At 39.1% G+C, this 26,463-nt stretch overlaps 2 protein-coding genes across 18 annotated transcripts in view; both read left to right on the top strand.

Annotated features, from left to right (window-relative positions):
• The window catches only part of LOC131351896 (ryanodine receptor 1-like), a 97,551-nt gene extending 84,495 nt beyond the window's left edge, over positions 1-13,056 (top strand). For 14 of the 17 annotated variants that reach the window (XM_058387593.1, XM_058387595.1, XM_058387590.1 and 11 more), the window contains 19 exons: positions 186-314; positions 403-507; positions 4,231-4,312; positions 5,025-6,334; positions 6,431-6,513; positions 6,693-6,867; positions 6,993-7,079; positions 7,171-7,428; positions 7,600-7,730; positions 7,848-7,890; positions 8,051-8,184; positions 8,293-8,353; positions 8,445-8,591; positions 9,250-9,384; positions 9,476-9,632; positions 10,322-10,386; positions 10,537-10,637; positions 11,389-11,440; positions 11,521-13,056. In XM_058387593.1, the coding sequence (XP_058243576.1) occupies positions 186-314; positions 403-507; positions 4,231-4,312; positions 5,025-6,334; positions 6,431-6,513; positions 6,693-6,867; positions 6,993-7,079; positions 7,171-7,428; positions 7,600-7,730; positions 7,848-7,890; positions 8,051-8,184; positions 8,293-8,353; positions 8,445-8,591; positions 9,250-9,384; positions 9,476-9,632; positions 10,322-10,386; positions 10,537-10,637; positions 11,389-11,440; positions 11,521-11,616 (3,351 nt within the window). In that variant the 3' untranslated portion in view covers positions 11,617-13,056. Of the gene's footprint in view, positions 1-185; positions 315-402; positions 508-2,638; positions 2,669-3,925; positions 3,956-4,230; positions 4,313-5,024; positions 6,335-6,430; positions 6,514-6,692; positions 6,868-6,992; positions 7,080-7,170; positions 7,429-7,599; positions 7,731-7,847; positions 7,891-8,050; positions 8,185-8,292; positions 8,354-8,444; positions 8,592-9,249; positions 9,385-9,475; positions 9,633-10,321; positions 10,387-10,536; positions 10,638-11,388; positions 11,441-11,520 lie in introns of all 17 variants that reach the window. The other 3 variants (XM_058387597.1, XM_058387591.1, XM_058387596.1) reach the window with 2 other exon arrangements.
• A 2,135-nt stretch (positions 13,057-15,191) lies between these two features.
• Positions 15,192-21,912, top strand: LOC131352045 (galectin-4-like). The gene is made up of 15 exons (XM_058387884.1): positions 15,192-15,329; positions 15,427-15,515; positions 16,006-16,210; positions 16,334-16,447; positions 16,560-16,577; positions 16,689-16,792; positions 17,533-17,614; positions 17,725-17,751; positions 19,204-19,230; positions 19,330-19,365; positions 19,615-19,650; positions 20,373-20,402; positions 20,967-21,055; positions 21,311-21,476; positions 21,570-21,912. The coding sequence occupies exons 1-15, from the start codon at positions 15,285-15,287 to the stop codon at positions 21,714-21,716; spliced, it is 1,215 nt and encodes a 404-aa protein (XP_058243867.1). The 5' UTR covers positions 15,192-15,284; the 3' UTR covers positions 21,717-21,912.
• The last annotated feature ends 4,551 nt before the right edge of the window (positions 21,913-26,463 follow it).

Below are 26,463 nucleotides of genomic sequence, written 5' to 3'. Positions count from 1 at the left end.
TCTGTCTGTCTGTCTGTCTGTCTGTCTATCTATATATCTATCTGTCTGTCTGTCTGTCTGTCTATCTATCTGGCTGTCTATCTATCTATCTATCTATCTATCTATCTATCTATCTATCTATCTATCTATCTATCTATCTATCTATCTTCTACTATGCTCTCTGTCTCTCTCTCTCTCTCTTAAAGGAATCTATCAGCGACTTCTACTGGTACTATTCTGGAAAAGACATCATCGACGAACCAGGCAAGAGGAACTTCTCCAAAGCGATGACAGTGGCCAAGCAGGTCTTCAACAGTCTCACAGAATACATACAGGTAGGATTTTTAACTCGTGTAAACTGTCCGTGTTCAGGGTCCAAACTTCAGCTGCACTTTAACCCTGTTTTATTTTCCCGTCCCTCAGGGCCCCTGCACCGGGAACCAGCAGTCTCTGGCTCATAGCAGACTGTGGGATGCTGTGGTGGGATTCCTCCATGTGTTTGCACACATGATGATGAAACTGGCACAGGTATGAGGCCCAAAACACACTCTATCTCTATCTCTGGCATACACACACACACATTCCCATTCACACATTAAGAGTTTAGAGTAGTGTCTGACATCTTGAGATTTTTCTCAGACAGGTGTACAATCTTGCAAGCTGTTCATTAAAAGCTCTCTGAGTGAACCTGAAGCAGTGTCTCAATTTCCTGCTCCACTGTGTGTTTACTCACTTAGAGCTTCACGCCTGCTGTGTTCTGTTTCTATCAACTGCAAGAAAATCTAATGTGGCAGCATTTTAAAGAATCCACTCATCTATCTATCTATCTATCTATCTATCTATCTATCTATCTATCTATCTATCTATCTATCTATCTATCTATCTATCTATCTATCTATCCACTTATTTACTTATCTATCTATCTATCTATCTATCTATCTATCTATCTATCTATCTATCTATCTATCTATCTGTCTGTCTGTCTGTCTGTCTGTCTGTCTGTCTGTCTGTCTGTCTAGATAGATAGATAGATAGATAGATAGATAGATAGATAGATAGATAGATAGATAGATAGATAGATAGATAGATAGATAGATAGATAGATAGATAGATAGATAGATAGATAGATAGATAGATAGATAGATAGATAGATAGATAGATAGATAGATAGATAGATAGATAGATAGACCGACGGGTTGCAGCATCAGTGTCTTTTTAAAAGCTGCCCCATTTTTCCTGCAGTTGTGTGTATGTGTGCCAAATCTGCCAAGCACGTGTGCTTCTGTAGATGTAAAAAGTAATTCAAAAATAATAAAATAAAAGCCGACTGATTGAAGCAGATTTGTTTTGATAACTCAGATAATGTGTGAGTATTTTTGAGTATTTTATTGTGTGTAAGTTGTTGCCATGGTGCATGTTATCAGGTAGAGTGAGAGCTGCATATCACTGTGAGTGTTACTCTGAGCTGCTGCTGAAGCTGTGACGTTGTGTTGTGCTGCCTGTAGTATAAGCAAACATTTTATGCTTTTTATTGTTTATTTTCTGACTTTTTTAACCATATATAAATTCTTTCCACATGGTGACTGCAGAGTAAAGTATGTATTTATTTACTTCTTAAACCTTTTGATATCCCTTTCTTCCTTTTATTTTTTTTTTACCTTATTTTTATTTAATATCAATATTTCCCTTAATTTGGTCATCTAAATGGTTTGCTTCCTGTTTTTAAATAATGTAGAGACTAAAAGTGATAGTTTGCATTGTTTGTATGTATAATAAAAAATAATCTGTGTGATATTCCATTAACTCTTATTTTCTTTTAACCCTCTAACCCTTCTGATACTGCTCTAAAGTTTTTGTGTGGTACACATCTCTCTTTATCCTGTGCATTTTTGTATTACCTTCTCTCCTAGGCATCGTTTAGATGGATTACAATCATAACGTATTATGTGCAAAGCTATTTATATTTGAGACAGATTTCCGTGGAATGTGTTTAATAGTTTAATATTTACTTCGAATCCGAACCGCACCCAATTATATCTGTAATAAATATATTCTGAATTTACTCTAATAATAATAATAATAATAATAATTCACTATACACTGATCAGGCATAACGTTATGAGCAGTGAGAGGTGAAGTGAATAACACTGATGATCTCCTCATCATGGCACCTGTTAGTGGGTGGGATATAAAAGTTGATGTGTTAGAAACAGGGAAAATGGACAAGCGTAAGGATTTGAGCGAGTTGGGCCAAATTGTGATGTCTAGACCACTGGATCAGAACATCTCCAAAACTGCAGCTCTTGTGCAGTGGTCAGTATCTATCAAAAGTATCCTTTAAGTCCTGTAAGTATCCTTTAAGTCTTAAAGGATCTGCTGCTCACATCTTGGTGCCAGATACCCTTTAGGGATCTAGTGGAGTCCATGCCTCGACAGGTCAGGGCTGTTTTGGCAGCAGAGGGGGCACCAACTCAATATTAGACAGGTGGTCATAATGTTATGCCTGATGGGTGTATATATCTAGAGCATTTGGAGGTGTTACAATGAAAACATTCGACTTGGCTTTAAGAGTTCTTTCACGAAGGAGAGAAGAGATGAATACAAAAATGAATGAAAAATGTTGGATAACATTTTTTATTCTGATGTGTAACCTCGCCAGATGCACCCTGACCCAGGACTCCGAAATGGCGTAAGGATTCGTATTTCGCCTTTGCTTTTATCTTACCTGTAATTTATCTGCTGCTTGAAACATGCACACACACACACACACACACACACACACGCACGCTCACCACCACCAGCTTTTCTTTTTCTTTTTTTTTGGGATGTTCTGCCTGCACATTTCCTGAAGTGTTCTGTCATCGCTTTTGTGTTCACATCAACACTGAGACCAGTCATTTTGTCTCTAGTCAGGTTTTTGTCAATTTCTTCAACCAAATCATGCAGTTCTCTTCAGTTTATGTGCCTTGCATTTGCAGACTGTAGAACAGGAGATTTTGTCCATTCATTGTCCAGAAGTGACGCCGTATTTTGTTGTCTTCTTTCACCTGCCTATATGAGATCCTTAGCCCTGTTCCTTACACTTCATAGGTTTATACAGAAAAAGAAAACTTAACCCATTGATTTGTGTGTGCCTTGTTCTTGCCTTAACCCTTTTTACCAGTACGATGCCATTCCGAATTCGACATATGAGACGTTTTCAATCAAACGGATGATTCTCTCTCCGCAAGTCTGACCTGAAATGAGTCAGGACGCCGTTGGCTTTCAGTCAGAGACGTGTGTTTTCCCTGTCTCCGTTGGATAACCTTACGCAGGATTTTAGATCATGACAAGCACTTAGGGCATCTCGGAGAGCAGAAATGGGTTCGATCATCATTTACTTTGAACATAGAAACACTTTTCTATGAATATATTGCTCCTAGTTGACTAGATAAGAGCAGAAATACTGGCCTGAATGTGTCTACTTTCATATGAGCTTCATATTAACCAGTACTATGGAGTGGATCATGACAAAGACATTCAATCGTCAACATGGACACAACAAAAAACAGGCGCAATTTCTATTTTCTGACTCCTGGTAAAAAGAGTTAATCCACATGCTGTTAACCTAAATTGCTATACACCATCAAGACTGCTTGACATACAGTGATGATGGATGAAGATTCATCATTATCGTTTATAACACGTGCAAACAAGATAAATGTCATGGAATAAAATGCAGGTAGTGTTTAAGACTACTGCAGTTATACCATGCAGTTATGGTAGCTGCTTTATTATCATTTTGGTTTTATTTTTTTTTTTTTCCCCAGCTGCTTTTCTTTCTAAGTTGTGCCTGTGTGTTTTTTATTTTCTCCATCCCCAGTCATATCTCCAGACTTTACAGTAAAACCTACTTCCAATGTGTGATGCTTTATTTGTATCTGTTGTTGATTAAATGCAAACCCAGGATCATTTCTGGAGTAAAACACACCCGGAGGTAAGGTTATGAGAGGTGGAGGTCAAAAAATAAAGTAAACAAAACAGTGTTCTACTTGTCTTGAGTGGCTTATCTTAGAAATATTTTGCGCTTCCTAATGGGGAAAGAGAAGTAGGTATTAAACCCCTGTGTGCGAGGTCTAATTAATAAAAACGAATGATGTGCCCTTAACAGAATGCCGCCTTTGTACTCGGAGAAGGTGAATGATGAATGAAGGCGCTTTATGGTTCAAGACGTTTTTTGACGTGTGTGTATGTGTGTTTGTCTCTTGCTAGGATTCCAGTCAGATCGGGCTTCTGAAAGAACTTCTAGACCTTCAGAAAGACATGGTGGTTATGCTGCTTTCTCTTCTGGAGGGTAGGATACAGCGATGTTCTCAAATCTGATTGCTTAGAGTAAATGAAGTAGTATTACTCACATCATATCATAGGTACTTTTGAGCTCGAGTTTGTCATGGTTTCTACAGCAATAGCTCGTTCGCAATCGGCTAATAAAAATCGGATATTAAAAAAAAAAGTTTAATTTGACAAAAGAATATCGCCGATGATTTCTGTATGGAGATGTTTATTAAGCGTTTATGGGAGATAAAACAATCAGAAAGGTCTTTTTTGGTTTTCATGCTCTTTTTTTGTCGTATTAACTCCGAGACAGAAAAACAAAGTGGGTGAGGGAATGTCTGATGTGATCTGATATAAAATAAGTCTGTTCTTTCATCATTCATAATGATGAATTTTAAAATCGCCATGGTATAAGAGGAATAAAACACTTCAGGAGATTCGGAAATTCAGCATCAGCACCTAGTAGTCCCGCCCCTCTTCTGGTGCATAACCAAAGCCGTGAGTTTTGTGTGCATGCAGTGTCAAATATCCCAAACTTCAGCCGGATCCTTAAAGTGCGAACACACTACTTCTGCTATTTATGCCACAAAATGGTGAGGATTAGTGCTTAAGTGTGTGATTTGCGACGCATCTACAGAGCTCTTTACAAGAATAGCTTAGATTCTTATGAAGATGTGAGAGTCGTTCTGTACTGCTGCCACATTTCTGGGCTTTATTTTGTGTCTTATCAGGTAACGTTGTGAATGGCACCATTGCTCGCCAGATGGTGGACATGCTGGTGGAGTCATCTAGCAACGTCGAGATGATCCTCAAGTTCTTTGACATGTTCCTTAAGCTGAAAGACATCGTAGCGTCGGACGCATTCCGGAATTACGTCACTGACCCACGTGGCCTGATCTCGAAGAAGGACTTTTCCAAAGCCATGGACAGCCAAAAGCAGTACTCGGCATCTGAGATCCAGTTCCTTCTGTCCTGCTCCGAGGCTGATGAGAACGAGATGATCAACTTTGAAGAGTTTGCGGATCGTTTCCAGGAGCCAGCCAAGGACATCGGATTTAACATCGCTGTGCTGCTCACCAACCTTTCAGAGCACGTGCCCCATGACACACGCTTGCAGAACTTCTTGGAGCAAGCTGAAAGCGTCCTGAACTATTTCCGTCCCTTCCTGGGTCGCATCGAAATCATGGGTGCCAGTCGGAGGATCGAGCGTATCTACTTTGAGATCAGCGAGGCCAACAGGAACCAGTGGGAAATGCCTCAGGTCAGAGAATCTAAGAGGCAGTTCATATTCGACGTGGTCAATGAAGGTGGTGAGTCTGAGAAGATGGAGATGTTTGTCAACTTTTGCGAGGACACCATCTTTGAGATGAACATTGCCTCGCAGATCTCGGAGCAAGAAGAAGAAGGAATCGGAGATGAGGATGGAGAAGAGGAGGAAAGCAGTGGAGGAGCAAATGGAGATGGAGGAGAAGGAGAGGAAGGGAATGGAGACGAGGCCCCAGCTGAGTCCAGTTCGGCATTCGCAGACTTCATCAAGAGCGCGGTGAACTTCTTTAACATGTTCACCTTCCGCAACCTCCGCCGACGCTACCGCAGACTTCGGAAGATGACTATAAAGGAAATGATTGTAGGCCTGGCCACCTTCTTTTATACCATCATCCTGGGAATCCTTCACTTCATCTACAGCGTATGCAAAGGCTTTTTCTTACTGATCTGGAAAACGCTGTTTGGAGGCGGCCTTGTGGAAGGAGCTAAAAAGATAACGTTGACAGAAATCCTTACTAACATGCCAGATCCGACTCAGGATGAGGTGCACGGTGAACACGCAGCCGAGCCTAGAGCCGGAAAAGACCAGGAAGCAGGTGGAACAGGAGATGGAGAGGAAGCAGGCGGTGGAGAGGTAGAAGATGAGGATGGACAAGAGGCAGAAGGAGGAGGTAGACCTGGATTTGATACCCCTGGAGGTCTAGGAGATATGGGAGAAACAGAACCTGAGGAACCACCAACACCTGAGGGTTCTCCACTGCTGAAAAGGAAACTAGTGAGCTCCAATATGTCAAGTTTCTCATTTTATTATTCTGTGTTGTATATTAACAGCAGTGATCTATTGACCTTCTTGTCTCTTATGGTTTTTCAGCTGGGTGAAGGAGCAGAGGGAGAGGAAGTGCAAGCAGAAGAGCCACCGAAGGAAGAACCAGCCCCAGAACCAGAGAAGGCCGAGTGAGTATAAAAAAATCTGAGCACTTTTCAAGCAGATTAGGGAAGGAGGAGTTAGCAGTGTACTTCTGTTTATTGTAAAATCCACCATATATATATATATATATAGTTATTTTAGATTAAGTTCAGGTTTAGGAACTATTGTGCTGAATATTTGAGCAACTGAAAAATCTGTCAAAAAGTGCTGAAAACGGAGAGAAAGCCGAGAAAGAAGCCGAGGCCACGCCAGAGGAGAAGGTGGAGGAGAAGGAGGAAGAGGAGATAAAAGTCAAAGCCAAAGCCAAGAAAGAAAAACAATCTGCCGGAGATGGATTTGAGCTCTGGAACGAACTGGAGGTGCAGAGGATCAAGTTCATGGTAAGGTCTTGTTTCAAATCGATCATTTCTTCAAAGAATTTTATATAAATCTAATGTCCAAATTGTTGGAGATTTCAGATTTCTTTCAACTGATCGTGTATATAATTGTTATATGTCCGATTTAGAACTACCTGTCTCGCAACTTCTACAACCTCCGCTTCCTGGCTCTGTTCATCGCCTTTGCTCTGAACTTCATCCTGCTCTTTTACAAAGTCAGTACTAATAGATAAGACTACTTACTGAATTTGAATACGGGATGAATCTGTTTCTGTGATCTTTCTCTCTCTCCATCTTTTCCATCAGGTGTCCAGCAGCCCCCCAGGTGAGGAGTTTGAAGGCTCGGGCATGTTTGAAGGTTCTGCTATGGCTGAAGGCTCTGGTGGTGAACCTGAAGGTTCTGGAATGGAAGAGAATGGAAACGGAGAGGAAGATGATGAAGAAGGACCTCTTTATTACTTCCTGGAAGAGAGCACCGGTTACATGGAGCCTGCGCTGGCCTTCCTGGGCATTTTACACACCATCATATCTTTCCTTTGCATTATTGGTTACAACTGTCTTAAGGTCAGTGACACAGTGTGGTTTTTAGATGTTTAACTGTGTATTTAACTTCGAATCTTTCGTAGGTATAAACTATAACCAAAGATGACTAGTTTATTTGCTTCTACAGCACCATCCCACAGCGATTCCCAGTCCAATATCTAAATATACTCTTGCTTGTGTGTGCTGGTGCAGGTTCCCCTGGTTATTTTCAAAAGGGAGAAGGAGCTGGCCCGTAAGCTGGAATTTGATGGCCTCTATGTGACTGAACAGCCAGAAGATGATGATATCAAGGGCCAGTGGGACAGACTGGTGCTAAATACACCGTAAGATAAATGTGCTGGTTCACGTTGTGAACCAAAATGTGCTGGTTCACGTTGTAAACATGCTTTATGCATGTGTCGCTTTAATTAAACATCAGAAATGATCTTTTCCTTACACAGAACCTTCCCAAACAACTACTGGGACAAGTTTGTGAAGAGAAAGGTGAGTGTTATGTGTTCTATGTGTGCTTTTATAAAGGTGCATGCAGGGTTCTACTGCTCAAAGGATCTCATGTACAAAAATATGATTAATATGATTAAATATTTATTATAATGTACACATTTATTCACATATTTCTGTGGACGTGTGTGTGTGATGACAGGTGTTGGAGAAGTATGGAGATATCTATGGCAGAGAGAGGATTGCTGAGCTGCTGGGAATGGACTTGGCATCGCTGGATGTCAGTGCAATGACGCATGAGAAAAAGCCTAAACCTGACAACTCCATGTTTAACTGGTACACAATCACTATACACACACTCACACACACACACACACACTCACACACACACACACACACTGTGCACTTGGTGATTTGGTAGAAAATATATTTCTGTGCCTTCAGGTTGACTTCCATCGACATCAAGTACCAGATCTGGAAGTTTGGAGTCGTGTTCACAGATAATGTAAGTGTGTGTGTGTGTGTGTGTGTGTGTGATGCTCTTTACCTGGCTGAATTCATTCTAATCTCCTCACTTTGATCAAATCCTGTTCCAGACTTTCCTCTACCTGGTGTGGTACTTGGTCATGTCCTTGCTCGGTCACTACAACAACTTCTTCTTCGCTTGTCACCTGCTGGACATCGCCATGGGTGTCAAAACGCTGCGCACCATCCTGTCCTCCGTCACACACAACGGCAAGCAGGTGCAGCAACGATAGAGTTTATGCTTGATGATAGGTGACAGCTGTGGTTGAGGTTTCTATGAATAATCCTGCACTGGTATCTAAATTAATCCATATTTAAATGTGAACCAATTATGAGTTAAGAGAGGTGTGAAGGAAGCCATCTACAGTTTGACCAGATGGAAAATCCTTCTCTCGACAGAGCTGGAGGTCTTAGACATTTGCTCTTTCATCTATCCCCAAGATCACGACTTCTTCACAGGTCCACCAGGAAAGCCACACCTTAAGGATCACATTCTCTGATTTTGACCCATAATACTTGAATACACTCTCTCTTTTCTCTCCTTCACTGGGGTCATTACATCCCAGACACTCTCCTTAACTCCTAGCTCCGCCCCCACTCTCACATTTCCCTTGACCTTGACCCTGAATCTCGGCAACTTCCTTCAGACTCAAGAAGCTGCTCGGATGAGTAGTGAAAAACTTAACTCATTATTGGTTCATATTAAGTCAGTAAGTATTACGTCAGGTGCAGGATCCATGTACAGTTTGTGTTGAATGTAATCATTTAATATTTAGAGATTTAATATGAAAATAATTATTAATTAATTTTAGTTCGGTGTACTGCGTTAAAGTTAATGATGTTTGCTTTTACCCTCTGTATCTGTTCTCGGTGCAGCTGGTGATGACGGTGGGCTTGCTAGCCGTAGTCGTCTACCTGTACACCGTCGTGGCTTTCAACTTCTTCCGCAAGTTCTACAACATGAGCGAGGACGAGGACGAGCCAGATATGAAGTGCGATGACATGATGACTGTAAGTGACTTCGAACAGTTTAGTCAGGTTTATGATAAAGGATTATTATGTTATGTAATCGACACTTATCCTGTGTCCTTCTCCTTCTCAGTGCTACCTGTTCCACATGTACGTGGGCGTGAGAGCCGGTGGTGGTATCGGTGACGAGATTGAGGATCCGGCTGGAGATGAATATGAGCTGTACCGTGTGGTCTTTGACATCACTTTCTTCTTTTTCGTCATCGTCATTCTGTTGGCCATCATTCAGGGTGAGGATTCGGACGGTTCTGTTTATATACAGCAAAGGATGCATTAGATCTCTGTTTTTTAAATGAAATATTTGGTAACCAGGGACTTAACTGTTTCTAGAAGTTTGTGGACACCTCAGCATCATACTCACGTATGCTTTTTTATCCCTCCTTTACTGGATAATTCGATTTCCGCTAGATGTTTGAGATTTGTGTGGGGATTTGTGTTCACTTAGCTACAAGAGTATTAGTGAGATCAGGCACATACGAATTGTATTGGTAATATTGGTAATAAGGGAGGAGGCCTGGGGTTCAATCAGTGTTCCAGTTCAGGGCTCTGTGCTGGACATTTGAGATCTTCCACTCCAGCCTTGTCTTCAGTGGTGTTTGCTTTGTGCACAGCTGCATTGCCATGCTGGAACTTAATTCCAATAGTAATTCTACATCCTACAGAGACATTCGATAGTCCCGTGATCTTCCAGCTGTTTGGGAAGAACCTTCCCCACTCTCACCTTCCCCTTGTTTCCTTAACGAGGCTAACCAGTAGATCTTCTAGTAGTCCTGACCAAGTCATTAAATACCTCTACTGCTGATGTTTATTTCATGTAATTCATATTGAACATTTTAAGATGTGAATCAAGCATGATGTACACTGCACTGTATGAGTACTGTATGTAGATACCAGTGTTAACTGCTGCATTGCTGTACAGGTCTGATCATTGACGCCTTCGGTGAGCTGAGAGATCAGCAGGAGCAGGTCAGAGAGGACATGGAGGTACGCCTTTTCTATTCACAGCTTACAGTCTGCAGCCCAGTATCCTGTATTTTTTGTGCTTTTATATAGTGTAAGTGATTAGATAATCATATTAGAGTGAGTGTGATTGTAATCAGTGACCTCTGAATGCTTATTACCGCACCTCCTCAGACCAAGTGCTTCATTTGCGGAATTGGAAGTGACTACTTCGACACGACTCCGCATGGGTTCGAGACGCATACGATGGAAGAGCACAACTTAGCCAACTACATGTGAGTTAAACAGTTCCAGGGTTTATAGTTGCCCCTGTTGTACTGACTGGGGATGGAGGAAGCTGGATGTGATGTTGCTTCAGGGCACCAGTAAACCTTTTAAAGAGCCTCCTGGGGGGTCCAGCAACAGGATTCCATGCTATTATTGGGCTAACCCAGCCACCAAAGGGTTAACTCTTAGTACTGCTCCCAAGCCTGGATCCTGTGCCAAATCAAAATATAATATGAGCTAGAACTTTATTAACTTTTGCCAGAGACTGCTTCAGATTGCACAAGAGAAATAAATATAAATTAAATATGCTGTAGGTGGTGGTGGCTCAAGTAGTTAAGACTCTGGGTTGTTGATAGGGGTTCAAGCCCCTCTGAGGAGCCTTGACATGGCTTGGGTCAGTTCTTTGTAAGCAGCCATACAGTTTACATACGCTTCGTAATTGGGAATATTGGTCATGTTTATGGGCGGCTGGAACGGATTATCTGCATTTGCATTATTTCTTATGGGAAAATTTGTTTAGCAAAACCTTAAGAACTCGCCTCCAGAACGAATTTAATTCGTACGACAAGGTTCCACTTAACTATAAATGGACAAAAAGCTTGATATGCCAATATTTTTTTTAAAAGATCAGTGGTATTAGAGGAATAAAACAGTTCAATGTGTCAAACAACGTAAACTTCCAACTTTCTGGTGGTTAAAAAGAGCTGTCACTTGGCACCTTATCGTCTCATCTCCTATTTCTTCGTTCTGTCTCAACAGGTTCTTCCTGATGTACCTAATTAATAAAGACGAAACAGAACATACTGGGCAGGTTGGTGTCACAGAGCACACGTCTCTTTTTGTTCCACTCTCTCCTGTTCTTATTTCCGTAATCATTTTCTCTCCCTCTAGGAATCCTATGTGTGGAAAATGTACCAGGAGCGCTGCTGGGATTTCTTCCCAGCCGGTGACTGTTTCAGAAAGCAATACGAGGATCAGCTCGGCTAGTCGTGTGTGTGTGTGTGTGTGAGTGTGTGTGTGTGTGTGTGTGTGTGTGCGTTTGGAAAACACAGACGGAGAGGAAATGTAATTGTTCCAGTTTTGAGATTTTGAGAACAAACCCGAGCACACATTTACACCCTAAGCCTTTTGTTTACTTACGTTGTTGTCGGAGGAAGAGGAAGAAAGATGAATATGCAACGTGTGTGTGTATTAATGTTAGTGTTTGTGAGAGAGAGAGAGAGAGAGAGAGAGAGAGAGAGAGACGGCAATAAACCTAGAGAAGAAATATGAAGTCAAATTTTAATGGTTATATCAGACCAAAAAAGATGAAGAAAGCTGGAGCCTGCCATCTCTCAGTCTTGTCTGTATGTTCTTATGGGTCTTAAAACATTACAGTGCCTAATACTGAATGAACTACAATAATGGCAGGTATGGAGACACTGCTTTATAGGATGTCAGTATTATTATTTTTTGCATAGTTTGATTAGATTTCAGACTGGATTTTAGTGTATTATATGATGTTTTTGTCTGTTATGTTATAACTGTATGTTATAGCCGGGGTTTTATGTGTATTTACACACGTACATGCTAGAGCAACAGAATCAGAGCCATATCACTGCTAAAGTCACGCTCTACGCAGTACAAAACCTTACCATGTGATCCTTCGAGAGGAACCTAACCAAAGGCCTTTTCTCACGATTTATTTCTTGAGACAATTTTATATAACCTACACAAGCCGACCTAAACTTTATATCATGTTCAAGCGAACCGTTCTGTACAATACAATCTTTACAGGAGAGGAGAAACCGTTTCTTTATAAACCAGACGACGAACACTACCTTGAGAAAGAAATTATCGCCTGATTTCTATTCGGATGTATAGAGTACAACCGCCGTTTCCCATCCCGTCACGTACGTCTTTAACGAGAAGAACTTTACATACTGTAGATTTAATTAACTTATTTTAACAAAAATATATAGATGTATAAATATATATATATATATATATATATATATATTTTTTGTCGGAGCATTGGAATATAACGGATGTTCTCCAACTCTGTTTTAAGTAAATATGTATTGAGTACTTTTTTGAGGGGTACTGCTAATAAAGCTAGTGATGGAGAAATAAAAAAAAAGGATAAAATGTGCATCTAGTTTGCAAACAGATGTGATTTGTGATTTTGCCAGCAGACTTCTGGTATTACTTTTAAGTCAATATCGTACTTTTTCCACAAATTAGATCTATATTATTTGTGTTCCAGTTGTAAAACACAGAGCCACACACACACACACACACACACTTACTTTCCATGTCTGCGGGAGGGAAGTGTGAGAGAGAGAGAGAGAGTGTGTGTCTGGTGTGTGAAGGATAGAGGTTTTTTTTTTTTTTTTTGCTTTTCTTTAAATCTCACTGTGTTTCAATAAAAATAATATTTTAGAAGCATCTCTGATTCATGGTGTATTTTTTATTCTGATGATAAAAATGTTGTTCTTTGGGTTAATTAAGGAATTCATACAGCGTAGTAGCCATGCACATCCGGAGAGAGACCTGAGTCAGGGCAGATAAACTAATCAATAATTAAAGAATATTATGCAACATCAGTATGCATATCAGTTGGAAAGCCATTAATTTTTTTTTGATAAGCTTTCTAAGCAGACTCTCTGGCACTTGGGAGTAATAACGGTAGTCGGTTTATAGCTGAAGTGTAAACGCGTTAAAGGGTGTAAATATAGTCATACGGTGTAGTTAGCTGTGGAGCTGTGGCTATGGATCATTCTTCCTGTAATATAAAATATAGTAGTAGATATACTCAAACCTTTGGTCTGTGTATCCCAGCATGCAGACTTTTTATAGCCTGTGAATGATGGTATAATGAGAATAAGTGTAATAATAAGCTTCAGATGCCCATGACCCTGTCACCGGGTCACCCTTTGTCCCAGCTTGGACCACTTTTGGTGGATACGTACCAGAAACACTTCACAAGACTTGCTGTTCTGGAGATGACCCTGTCAATTAGATATAGCACTTTGGTCCTGGTCAAAGGTTTTTAGATCCTCACACCATTTTTGCTGCTCCCAGCACATCAGCTTCAAGAACTGACTGTTTAAAAAAATAAATTGTAAAATTAATTTTATATATATATATATATATATATATATATATATATATATATATATATATATTAAATAATCTAAATAATCTAAATAATAATATTTATAGAATAATAATAATATAGAATAATCTAAATAGTCTAAATAATCTAAATTCAGTTTGAAAAAAAAACAATAAAATTGTAAAATTAATTTTATTTATTTATTTATTTATTTATTTATTTATTTATGCAAATTAATTTAGACTTTAATTTAGACCCTGGTTTAAATCTAAATTCTGTTTGGAAAAAAAAACTGTAAAAAAAAAAATTATATTGTATTATATTTTTTTTTTTTACTATTATTTTTCTAATTTATTTACAATTCTTATTATTTATTTATTTTCTGCTATTTAATTTATATTTAGACCCTGGTCCTGGAGCACCCCAAATTTAACTAATGCTAGTAAACATTGCATCCTGAGAGTTGAAGTGGGGGTGCTGGATTAGAGAAAACACTAAAATACGAAGAACACGGTAGATCCCAGGATTAGGGCTGGATTAGGGCTGGGGATCTATGATGCACAAAACATCCAACCTGTGAACAAAAGAAATTAAATCATCCAACTGTTTCATAAGATAGCTTGGTTCTGCAAGAAAACTGAGGACCTGGCAACCCGGTGGCTTTCTAAAACTAAATAAATAGATACGTTTGTGAAGGAGAAGATGGTGTGTGTGTGTGTGTGTGTGTGTGTGTGAACATACTGCATAATCATTCATAATTCAGGTGCATGTTATATTAATAATTAATTATTTCATTCGTTAATAATAATAAAATAATTGAGTAAAACCTGTCTAAACCTGTCCTGCTTAGCCAAGTCACATGGCTTCCACGCTACTACGATGAAATAATGTTAGCAGGCAAGTTCATATTTACTCAAGGAGTATATATACCTTTCACCTGGACTCAGTGGACACAAAGCTGACTTGACCATGACCAACTACAAGTACCAAAAAAAAAAAGTATTGAAAAAAATAAATAAATAATACATAATAATAATAATAATAATAATAATAATAATAATAATAATAAACATTCTGCACAGAATTCCCTTGGAGGTAAATAAATAAATTCATGTACAAAAGCATGCTTCAAGTATTAAGGATGCATGCACAAAATTTTCAAAATGCCACAAAAGTGTTGATCATTAAGGTATTGAATTTATTAATCATCATCGCCTCTAAACTTTTGAACCGCACGTGATTTACGTGCCCTGCCCAAATGTATGAGATGTAAACCACGCAGCTACGTGACACACTAAGTGATAACTCTTTAATGTCAAAGACACGCCCTCGCAAAACACATGCGCACATGGCTGCTTGTCTTTTGTTGGTCTGTCAAGTTTAACACGCTGATAACATCGTTTATGCAAACAAAGCAGTGAGAAAATGAACACAGGTCAATGTGCCCTCCCATTAGGCATGGATATAAAAGCAGGCCACTGTTTGTGTTCTGTGCCAACCAGCATATTCTTTCCCCTTTCTTCCCCTCATCTGGAGATAGAGTGAGCAGCCAGAAATCATGGCTTTTGTAGCACCACCAGGCTACCAGCCTATCTATAGTCCAGTGAGTATATATTTACTGTCTGTCTTAGTAATATTATTTACATTTCTGTACTTTAGTAGGTGCAGGATATCATTCTTAATGTGTGTGTGTTGTTTAGAGTATCCCATATATAGGTCCAATCAGTGGTGGTCTTAGAGCAGGAATGTCGATCTATATCCAGGGAAAGATTGAACACCATATTAGCAGGTGGGATTTTTTGAACTTGCATTTTATGAAAGGATGAGCCACACCGTGTTACAGCAAAATAAATTTTAACTAATGAATTTCATAGAAGAAGGTCTCAGCTGTATGGGAGTGGAAAGTTTTATTAAAACAAATAGTGTGGTTTTATTGGAAAATTAGACAACGTAATATATATCATGTATGAAAAATGTGTGTATAAATGAAACTGGGACCTCCTTATGCCTACCACATATAGTTCACCACTCACCTTGTGTACTTAAAGGTGTTTCAGTTTGTTTTTCATATCACACAGAGAGCATGACGTTGGCATTACTCAAATCCAAAGAAACTACCGAGCTCTCATTAACGCAGCGCTGATAAGCTAGGATTTTTTTTATCTTGGTTTCTCTACGCATGATGGCCGTGTTACACAAGGATATAATAGTAATCACTTTATCTGCATTAATGTTTAATGGCAGTAAATCATTCTGGACCTCTATGCTACCCCCAATAGGTTTTATTTGAATCTGCAGTGTGGTGAATTCAATGGCTGCGACATCGCTTTTCATCTAAACCCTCGTTTCGACCTCTGGGACAAAGTGATCTTCAATACTTTCCAGAATGGCTCATGGGAAGGAGAGGAGAAAGTCCGAGAGATGCCGTTCCACAAGGGAAAGCATTTCGAGTTGGTTATTGTCGTCAACATGGAGGGCTATCAGGTGAAACTTGTTTTAGGTCTTCGGCACCGTTGATGCTACGATTCAGCTAGGATTTATTTACAATAAACACAGCAGTATGCACAGAAAATCCTTAGAAATAAATATGCTTTTTCTAATATCCAGGTGAACGTGAACGGGCGAGAGTTTTACCTCTTTCAGCACAGAATGCCTGTGGAACGAGTGTGTGCCATGGAGATTGGCGGAGATGTGTCTGTTGAGACTATCAACATCATTGGGGTAAAAATAAATTCGTTTACTGAACGACTGAATGATCAAACCTTTGAATTATGCATTTTTAACTGGATCAATGCCACTACTTATACAGTATATCATCCATTTCTTATTTTAGGGCATGCAAGGCATGGGGGTAAGTGCGTTAACGTTTCTCTTGCATCTTAAAATGATAGAAATATTAAGATTATTAACATTAATATTAATGCCACTACTTATACAGTATATCATCCATTTCTTATTTTAGGGCATGCAAGGCATGGGGGTAAGTGCGTTAACGTTTCTCTTGCATCTTAAAATGATAGAAATATTAAGATTATTAACATTAATATTAATGCCACTACTTATAAAGTATATCATCCATTTCTTATTTTAGGGCATGCAAGGCATGGGGGTAAGTGCGTTAACGTTTCTCTTGCATCTTAAAATGATTAAGAAGTTTTAGTTTTAGGATGATAAATGAATAAGTAATAGAGTTTTTCATAAAGTTGCTAGAGGTGATGTGGAAGAAGTGTGCTCAAAAAGCATTGCACAAATGCTCTAAAGCCAAAGTTAGAGTTTCTGAACAAACACAGGCTTTGTGATTCGTCAGATAGGAAACTTGATGAGAAAATTCAACGGAGCATGAACAGATGAGCCGGTATAACAAGTCAAACTTCCCTAGCAACCCTTAACAATGTCGTTCCTGTATTAAAAAATGAGTTCAGTCAGCAAATAAACCCAAGATTTGGATGTACAGTTTCAATGAAAATATGAGGAAATAATGTAAAAAAAAAAAACAAACAAACCCCAAACAAAGATAACAGCAACTTCATATAGAGACAATGCTTTACTACTAGCTCCTGGTCCTGTGTGTGATCACACTCATGACCTGGTCATGTTTGCTAAGTGAGTCACAAAGTTGACAGGAAAATGTTTCACCTTTGGACAACAGACTATTTTTGATCCTTGATTTTTATCAACGTTTTTGTATCAAAATAAGAAACACAAACGTTCTTGTGTAGTTTGAACAGAAAGGAGAATTATTATTTAGTAATAAGTAATTGCAGTCATTAGAAAAGTTCAATCTTCACCATGTTTTGATTGACAAGTGCAAAAGGGTGTGAGATGATCTGTTTCTTTCCACGCACACAGGGAGGATGGCAATGCGGAACAGGGGGAGGTGGCATGGGGGTGAGTGCAGGAAATGAATGCCATACATCTGTATCTGCCTGCATAAAACATCACGTAGAGCCGATCATGGAGATTTCAGAAATATGTACTAATCTACTTATTCACTGCAGGGAGGATATCCTGGAGGTGGAGATGGTGTAAGTTACCCTTAAAATAAACATTACTATATATGCACCTGTATCTGTATTTACGGTATATGGTATACACAGACCAGGCATAACATTATGACCACCTGCGTTAGCCTCCTACCCCCCCCCCTTGCTGCCAAAACAGCAAAGGTGTAATTGTGACCCCTTTCTATCAGAACCAGTATTAACTTCTTCAGCAATCTGAGCAACAGTAGCTCATCTGTTGGATCGGATCACACAGGTCAGCCTTCACTCCCCACGTGCATCAATGATCTTTGACCGCCCATGACCCTGTCGCTGGTTCACCACTGTTCCTTTGTTCCTTCCTTGGACCACTTTTGATAGATACTGACCACTGCAGACCGGGAACACCCCACAAGAGCTGCAGTTTTGGAGATGCTCTGATCCAGTGGTCTAACCATCACAATTTGGCCCTTGGTCAAACTCACTCATATCCCTACACTTGTCCATTTTTCCTGCTTCTAACACATCAACTCTGAGGACAAAATTTTGACTTGCTGCCTAATATATCCCACCCACTAACAGGTGCCATGATGAGGAGATCATCAGTCTTATTCACTTCACCTCTCACTGTTCATAATGTTATGCCTGATCAGTGTATGTTGAGGGTTAAGGGACTTGTTCAACACTTGTCCACTCACACAATATAGCAACAGATTTTCCAAAAAAAAAAAAACAACAGAACTGTATTCAACTTTGTTATTGACCTTTCTGCCACAATTTCCTAAGTTCTGAAGCTTTTATCAAGCCTGCACCATAAACCTGGGTGCAGTAATTTATAATAATTCATCATCAATAATGCAGAACATTTACTTCAGAACAACAAAGAGCATGTGCAACACGCTAATAAATAATTATTGATGACAGAAGAAATGAGTGATCCGGAGACCAGTGGCTCTAGAAATGTGCCCTCTGGAAATGTGTACCACTTTGGGAAACTAAACTGTCTCCCACATAAAGACTAATAAATAACAGAATAATGTGTCTCCTGAGGCTAATCCCTGGAAACATAGGGCTACTGCAGTGGTTGTAGTTAGCTGTACGGTTATTTTTGCTAAAACATGGCAACCTACAGTACTGGTCAACGCTGACGATCTTTATCTGTCCATGTACGTGTTTGAGCAAGCTTGAGCACACATCATGTGAAAATAAAAACGCTCTCCATTCTGAAAAACACTTCTGTCGCTTCTCTCTGGATCCAGATCTAAATACATGCCCTTTCTAGCAAAAAAATAAAAAAGTCTGCCTGCTATTTATATCTGTATTTTAAGTATGTAGAGTAGAACGGACATTTTAATCAATCTGCTACATAATTTGTGCATCCAGAAAATTTAAAACCAGCCATTATGGCCCGGACATGTCATGTTTACTGTATAACTGAACTATTTACTGTACATGTGATTCTATTTGTGTATGTTAATTACTGATTATTCTCAACAGGGATTTTATCCTGGTGGTGGGATGGGGGTAAGTATATCATCATGGCAGGGCATATGTTGTATATGTATGTATATTTTTGTGCATGAGTTAAAATGATCCTAAATATTTAACACATCATATTTGCAGGGAGGATATCCTGGAGGTGGAATGGGTGGAATGGGGGTAAGTGTCACAGCACATCATGTTTTATTTCATATGAATTATTTAATGATGAATAATTTTTCGATGGATTTTTTATGTACCATTACTGTACATGTGACCTGTGTCATATGTTGTATATTGTGGACTGTAGAGAATTATTTATTGAATCTCTAACCACTCAAACATTAAAAGTCAATGTGAGCATTTTTCTTCATCCAACAATTTGTCTCAAAGTTTTTTGGGATAATTATTCAAGTCTGTTTCTTGAAGGGAGGAGACATGGGGTATCAAGGAGGAAATCTACCAGTAAGTCTACAGTAGATATGCATTTGAGTATCGGAATATAAGGTGTACATTATTATCACGAAATTATTACATGAAGGGAAATTGAAGGGACATTATTATTATTATTATTAGTAATAGTAGTATTTAATTATTGTAAATATATATATATATATATATATATATATATATATATATATATATATATATATATATATATATATATATATATATATATATATATATATATATATATATATTTACAATAATTAATACAATAATTATATATATATATATATATATATATATATATATATATATATATATATATATATATATATATATATATATATATATATATTATATATATATATAATTATTATATATATTATATATATATATATAATTATTATTATTATTATATTTTTATTTTTTTAATAATATTAATCCTGCAGGATCCTGAAAGATACTTAAGTTTGTATCTTAAAGTGTTCGAAGGTTCATTCAAGTTATCTTATTATATATATATATATATATATATATATATATATATATATATATATATATATATATATATATATATATGCGTTGAACTTACAACAGCCATTGCAACCAAGATTAATTCTTGTATTCAGTCTGTTCTGTGTGTTTCCATTCACTAATAAAGCTCAAACATTGCTGTGTTACAGTAGTACTGCAAAATGATTTTGGCAAAACTCTGAGGCCATTTTTTCTTTTCTCATCAGGTAATGGGATTGCAGCCTATCTACAACCCTGTAAGTAGACAGAAGGTTTTATTTAAGTCTCAGATAGTTTTCAAGCTTGCTTGAAACTTTAACTTTAATGTGTGAATCCCGACAGGTCCATGGACGATTCTTGAAAAGATGCGTTTTGGTGTTTACATGAACCTTAAACATGTTGATAAAACACACTCAGCTCTTTTCAATACTTAGAATATGATGTGTTTAACAGGAAGTTGCAAAATTAGAATTTCCCGAAGATCATGGGAAGAAGTAATGACGTCTTGAAAGACATGATCACTTAAAAAGAACAACCCAGTTGCTCAAATTATATATGGAAAGTACACAATTAGAATAACTACAATGTCATGGATGCAAGTTTTGCATATTTGATAACTCTATGCTTATAACTCCACCCTGTTACTCACTGAACAGTAAGGTGTAGCTGCTTCTGCTACTAGCTTCTGCTAACCAAATGAGAATAATGCCATTTTCAATAATAACATTTTCAATGGATAAATGGATGTTTTCTTTGATTCAAGTTAGACTAAATGAGACTTGTGTTAAATGTTAGCTGTTGTTTTGATGTGTATGCTTTAGGACATTCCCTATTCAGATATGATCCCTGGTGGGATGGTATGCAGGAGGACCATTATCATCAGAGGCATGGTGCCATTTGGAGCAGACAGGTACGTATGTGAAATGCTTTTTTTTTTTTCTTTTCATTTTCATTTAAATTTTGGCTAACGCACAATACAATACATCATAAGCTAGATAGTAATGTATGGGGAGACACCTTTAAAATCCCACAACAAAGACCTAATCTTCTAAACAAATTATAGATGTATATTTTTCTTACCCACACTGATTTACAGTACATAGGTTACATCTTAGTAATATAGTACCATATGATGAGTATAGAATATTTTGCCTATACTTCGCAGGTTTTGGATTAATTTTGTATGTGGAGCTTCACGAGACATAGCCTTTCACCTCAGCCCTCGAATCAGAGAAGGATTGGTAGTCCGTAACTGCCAGCTTGGTGGCTGCTGGGGTGAAGAAGAACTAGATCTCAACTTCAACCCCTTCCAGGAGGGACAGTACTTTGAGGTGACCATTTATTCATATGGATAGGTTTTAATAAGTTCTCCTTGTTGTTATAGTCAGCATCCATCAATAACCATTTTGCGTTCCGCTTTGCAGATCTCCATTCGCTGTGGTGAAGAGAAGTTTAAGGTGTTTGCAAACGGGCAGCACATGTGCCATTTCTTCCACCGCTTCCAGCCTTACAATCAGATTGATATGCTGGAGGTGGGCGGAGACATCCAGCTCTCTTACATCCACTACTGAGTCTGTCTTCTCGATGCATCTCGCATTCTTCCTGCGTTAGCTGTTAGGAACTCCTGTGTAATGAATGTTACTGAAAATTGTCAGCTACTTAGCACCAACTTCCCTGCTACTAGCTGTAGGTTACACGCCTATACAAGCAGATGTGAAACACCAGATACTTTCCTATCCTTACCCAATAAACATTGAATACTTTCTACATGCTTTCCTGCTTCTACCTGAGTTAACACACACACATTTACATTTCTTTAAATCGCAGACACCCTTATCCAGAGCAACTTACATTTTGTAGTAATTGTGAGGGTTAAGGGCCTTGCTCAGGGGCCCACCTTCTGATCAGTAGTCCAGTACCTTAACCACTAAGCTACCACATCCCGCACATACACACACATACATGTTAAATACCTGACATATACTTTGTTAACCAATAAACATCAGCAAGTGTTACTTGCTGTAACACCTACATTACTACTTTTGGCTAAAGCTTATACCCAAATGCATTTAAATATTAAACACCAGATATTTAACTTTACTTAAAATTTTATTCATATTTTCATATATTCACCAATTTTAATCTATTAAACAATATATATACCAATATACAGTAAAGACCAGCTACTTACCACACACTACCTAAGGCTACTACATGACATGTATTTAACTCCAGATAATTACCTAATTACCAATATACTCATCCATTACACAGCAGACAATTGCTAATAATTATCCAACAAAAAATACAACTTAGCAAGAAGCAAGGTGCTTAGCATATGCTTCTTGGCTACTACAATCATTTCTACAACCAAGCCCAAGCAGCTCTTAATCACCAATAACTTTATCTACAAACACCAAGAACTTACCACACTTCCTGACTACTGCCTGTCTATGTGCCTTACTCATATGCATCCAGTTAAAGGTAAGGTAAAATACTGAAGTGTTTATAATAAAATGAAATTTATTGTAACTCTCAGAAAGTTTTGGGAAAGAAGCTGCAGTCTATTTGGGTCTGATATAATGGCCTTTTACCTTTTTCCAGACGGTAAGGGGACAAATATTTTGAGTTTATGGAGATTTTGATGCTGCTACTAGCGTTGTTGTCAGCTAGCATACACGCCACTTTAGTGCCTCTGTAGACGGCTAGCATACATCCCACTTTAGTGCCTCTGTAGGTGTCTAGCATACACGCCACTTTAGTGCCTCTGTAGGTGTCTAGCATACACGCCACTTTAGTGCCTCTGTAGGTGTCTAGCATACACGCCACTTTAGTGCCTCTGTAGTTGTCTAGCATACACACCACTTTAGTGCCTCTGTAGTTGTCTAGCATACACGCCACTTTAGTGCCTCTGTAGACGGCTAGCATACATCCCACTTTAGTGCCTCTGTAGGTGTCTAGCATACACGCCACTTTAGTGCCTCTGTAGGTGTCTAGCATACACGCCACTTTAGTGCCTCTGTAGTCGGCTAGCATACACGCCACTTTAGTGCCTCTGTAGTCGGCTAGCATACACGCCACTTTAGTGCCTCTGTAGGTGTCTAGCATACACGCCACTTTAGTGCCTCTGTAGACGGCTAGCATACATCCCACTTTAGTGCCTCTGTAAGTGTCTAGCATACACACCACTTTAGTTCCTCTGTAGTTGTCTAGCATACACGCCACTTTAGTGCATCTGATTCGCTGTGCTGTTGTAAATACCCAACAAAAGTCTTTGTGGTTTTCCTCATACATTTCTGGCAGACCTTATCTCATTTTTTATACAACTGAGGGTTAAGGGCCTTGCTCAGGGCCCCAGCAGTGGCATTTGAACCACAACAAAACAAATTTCACAACAAATTTAAGTTTAAAAAGCTGATACTTCTCAATCCTTAAACAATAAACCCCAGCTACTTACCACACACATCTGTACTACTGCCTAAGGGTTACACACAAAAAATACATACATTTACATTTACATTTCTGGCATTCGGCAGATGCCTTTATCCCGAGCGACATACAAAAGTACTTTGAAGTCTCTATTGATGAATACATCAATACTGGTTCACTAGATTACAGACATAAATATTTAAATAAATATGTAGATATTATCTGTAGATAAATATGTTGATATAATATCTACTACACTACACTATATTGCCAAAAGTTTTGGGACACCCCTCCAAATAATTGAATTCAGGGGTTGGGCTCAGCCCCTTAGTTCCAGTAAAAGGAACTCTTAATGCTTCAGACATTTTGGACAATTTCATGCTCCCAACTTTGTGGTAACAGTTCCTTCCTGTTCCAACATGACTGTGCACCAGTGCACAAAGCAAGGACATGGATGAGTGAGTTTGGTGTGGAGGAACTTGACTGGCCTGCGTGACCTCAACCTCATAGAACACTTTTGGGATGAATTAGAGTGGAGACTGCGAGCCAGGCCTTCTCGTCCAACATCAGTGCCTGACCTCACAAATAACGCTTCTAGAGGAATGGTAAAAAATTCCCATAAACACACTCCTAAATCTTGTGGAAAGTCTTCCCAGAAGAGTTAAAGCTGTTATAGCTGCAAAGGGCGGGACAACTCCATATTACATGTCCCAGTTTTGGCCTGGCTCGCAGTCCCTCACTTGGGTCCTCATATGCCTTTACATCAAAGACACATTTGAGCTTAGCTCTTCCTGTTCTCCTGGCCTGTTATGAGAATCACTGGAGTCTTTATCACCTTCTGTGACCTGACGGTATTCATCTTCACCTACCCTCATCACTCCAGTCTAGTCATTTTAATACATTTTCTACAGTCATTCCTAAATATATTTGGACTGGTTCATATATTTATTGTTCTATAAGTATTTGCTGTACCTGGCAATAAAACTTTTTCTGAGTTCTGATTTCTGAAGTATTGGGAAATAATGTGCTTTCAAATCAAGCATCTCCATACCATATAATTCCCTGGTCCTAATTTGGGAGGAGTCGCTGGACAACATCACTTAGAGTCAAGTTTTATTAATAAGAAGTCTTAATGTTGTTGAAAGAAAATGCATCACGGTTAACTGGATGATTTCCAGGAGTTCCTTGTGTGTTTTTTTTTTAGTTTTATTTTATTTTATTTTATTTGACCAAGCGAACATTATTTAACTTGTCATTACTGCCAAGTTGTTTGAACTACAAGCAAAATAGTTGCCGTTTAGAAAACCTCCGGGATCTTCCAGGCCCTGTGAAAGATTATCTTTTTCCCAAGGATGAAGTAAAATGTAAATTGACACTATAAAATTTTTGATGTAAATGCATGTGTTTCGCTTTGAACTTTCCTCCCTCCCTCTTCCCACTTCTGATCCCAAGCAAGTCCTTTGCATGTTCAGTGCTTGATCCCGGTGATTTTAGTCATTTTTTTTTTGATTTGACATTTATTTAGTTGAAATAACTTTAAACCAACAACGTTAAACCATTTCTAATGTATGTAGTATCTTTACATTTGCAGGTTTGGTCAATCTATTAGATAGACGTTACTGTTTTCCAGTTATTCTGTCTTGAATAAATTTCCAGCCCACTTGGATAGCCCACATTTTCTAGCATTAAAGCTCTTATAGAGTTCCTATGCCAAGAATTATCTACATAAACTATATTGCCAAAAGTATTCGCTCACCCATCCAAATAATCAGAATCAGGTGTTCCAATCACTTCCATGGCCACAGGTGTATAAAATCAAGCACCTAGGCATGCAGACTGTTTTTACAAACATTTGTGAAAGAATGGGTCGCTCTCAGGAGCTCAGTGAATTCCAGCGTGGAACTGTGATAGGATGCCACCTGTGCAACAAATCCAGTCGTGAAATTTCCTCGCTCCTAAATATTCCACAGTCAACTGTCAGCTGTATTATAAGAACGTGGAAGTGTTTGGGAACGACAGCAACTCAGCCACGGAGTGGTAGGCCACGTAAACTGACGGAGCGGGGTCAGCGGATGCTGAGGCACATAGTGCGAAGGGGTCGCCAACTTTCTGCAGAGTCAATCGCTACAGACCTCCAAACTTCATGTGGCCTTCAGATTAGCTCAAGAACAGTGCGCAGAGAGCTTCATGGAATGGGTTTCCATGGCCGAGCAGCTGCATCCAAGCCATACATCACCAAGTGCAATGCAAAGCGTCGGATGCGGTGGTGTAAAGCACGCCGCCACTGGACTCTAGAGCAGTGGAGACGCGTTCTCTGGAGTGACGAATCGCGCTTCTCCATCTGGCAATCTGATGGACGAGTCTGGGTTTGGCGGTTGCCAGGAGAACGGTACTTGTCTGACTGCATTGTGCCAAGTGTAAAGTTTGGTGGAGGGGGGATTATGGTGTGGGGTTGTTTTTCAGGAGCTGGGCTTGGCCCCTTAGTTCCAGTGAAAGGAACTCTGAATGCTTCAGCATACCAAGACATTTTGGACAATTCCATGCTCCCAACTTTGTGGGAACAGTTTGGAGCTGGCCCCTTCCTCTTCCAACATGACTGTGCACCAGTGACCAAAGCAAGGTCCATAAAGACATGGATGACAGAGTCTGGTGTGGATGAACTTGACTGGCCTGCACAGAGTCCTGACCTCAACCCGATAGAACACCTTTGGGATGAATTAGAGCGGAGACTGAGAGCCAGGCCTTCTCGTCCAACATCAGTGTGTGACCTCACAAATGCGCTTCTGGAAGATTGGTCAAAAATTCCCATAAACACACTCCTAAACCTTGTGGACAGCCTTCCCAGAAGAGTTGAAGCTGTTATAGCTGCAAAGGGTGGACCGACATCAT

The sequence above is a fragment of the Hemibagrus wyckioides genome, linkage group LG04, assembly GCF_019097595.1.
Source record: "Hemibagrus wyckioides isolate EC202008001 linkage group LG04, SWU_Hwy_1.0, whole genome shotgun sequence".
Lineage (NCBI taxonomy): Eukaryota > Metazoa > Chordata > Actinopteri > Siluriformes > Bagridae > Hemibagrus > Hemibagrus wyckioides.
This window is presented reverse-complemented; position numbering and strand designations above follow the sequence as displayed.

What these genes read in the sequence shown, in the direction of transcription:
- LOC131352045 (XM_058387884.1), top strand. Translation starts at nt 15,285, where the DNA reads ATGGCTTTTGTAGCACCACCAGGCTACCAGCCTATCTATAGTCCA. An exon ending in ACCAGCCTATCTATAGTCCA is followed by an intron (nt 15,330 to 15,426) that starts GTGAGTATATAT and finishes TGTGTTGTTTAG; the next exon opens with AGTATCCCATATATAGGTCC. An exon ending in ATCCTGGTGGTGGGATGGGG is followed by an intron (nt 19,231 to 19,329) that starts GTAAGTATATCA and finishes TCATATTTGCAG; the next exon opens with GGAGGATATCCTGGAGGTGG.